The 1,037-nt window shown below is 62.7% G+C and overlaps 1 protein-coding gene across 1 annotated transcript in view; it reads left to right on the plus strand.

The window, feature by feature from the left end:
• PSMD4 (proteasome (prosome, macropain) 26S subunit, non-ATPase, 4) overlaps window positions 1–1,032 on the plus strand; it is a gene marked incomplete at its 3' end in the record, with an annotated part of 4,483 nt that extends 3,451 nt beyond the window's left edge. The window contains exons 6-8 of the mRNA XM_010002813.1: window positions 31–274; window positions 726–793; window positions 874–1,032. Of these exons, the coding sequence (XP_010001115.1) occupies window positions 31–274; window positions 726–793; window positions 874–1,032 (471 nt within the window). The remainder of the gene's footprint in view (window positions 1–30; window positions 275–725; window positions 794–873) is intronic.
• Between the last annotated feature and the right edge of the window lie 5 nt (window positions 1,033–1,037).

Below are 1,037 nucleotides of genomic sequence, written 5' to 3' on the forward strand. Positions count from 1 at the left end.
GGTGGGGGGGGGCAGGGAGGGCCCCAGGAGGGGCTGCCAGGTGACCCAGCGCTCTGGGAACCTCTGCTCCCGCCCTGTGCCGGTTCCCGTCCCTGGGGGGGACAGGGGAGACGTGGCAGCCCCGGTTCCGGGTTCCCCGCAGACTCGGACGATGCCCTGCTCAAGATGACCATCAGCCAGCAGGAGTTTGGCAGGGCTGGGCTGCCCGACCTGAGCAGCATGACCGAGGAGGAGCAGATCGCCTACGCCATGCAGATGTCCCTGCAGGGAGCTGGTGAGGGGCAAAGCCAAGGGGGGCTCCTCTTGTGAGGCTGGAACCGTGGAAAGGACCTTAAAGACCATCAGGTTCCAACCCCCCTGCATGGGCAGGGACACCTCCCAGCAGCCCAGGCTGCTCCAAGCCCCATCCAACCTGCCCTTCAACACCCCCAGGGATGGAGCAGCCACAGCTTCCCTGGGCAACCTGTTCCAGTGCCTTCCTACCCTCATGGGGAAGAATTTCTTCCAGATGTCCAACCTAAATCTCCCCTCTTTCGGTTTAAAACCATCACCCCTTGTCCTGTCACTGCCCTCTCTGGTGAAAAGCCCCTCTTTCCTGTAGAACATCTAGTTCCAGCCAGGGCAGGGTTGGGATCTCCCCCAACCCTTGGGGGTGGGTGTGTGGGTCACCCTGGTGAGCCGTGGGGGTGTGAATCCCCCCTCCTCAGCTGTCCTTCCTCCCCCAGAGTTTGCCCAGGCAGAGGCAGCAGAAGTTGACAGCAGCACAGCCATGGACACCTCTGAGCCCACCAAGGTGAGGCTTTGCTCCTCCTGGGAAGGGGAGGAAGATGGGGATCCCCAGCTGATCCCCAGTTCCTCTCCCTGTTCCCCCAGGAGGAGGATGACTACGACGTGATGCAGGACCCCGAGTTCCTGCAGAGTGTGCTGGAAAACCTGCCGGGGGTGGACCCCAACAACGAGGCCATCCGGAACGCCATGGGCTCCCTGGCCTCCCAGGCCTCCAAGGAGAGCAAGGACAAGAAGGAGGAGGACAAGAA

This window comes from Chaetura pelagica, unplaced genomic scaffold, assembly GCF_000747805.2.
Source record: "Chaetura pelagica isolate M959 unplaced genomic scaffold, ChaPel_1.0 scaffold2261, whole genome shotgun sequence".
Lineage (NCBI taxonomy): Eukaryota > Metazoa > Chordata > Aves > Apodiformes > Apodidae > Chaetura > Chaetura pelagica.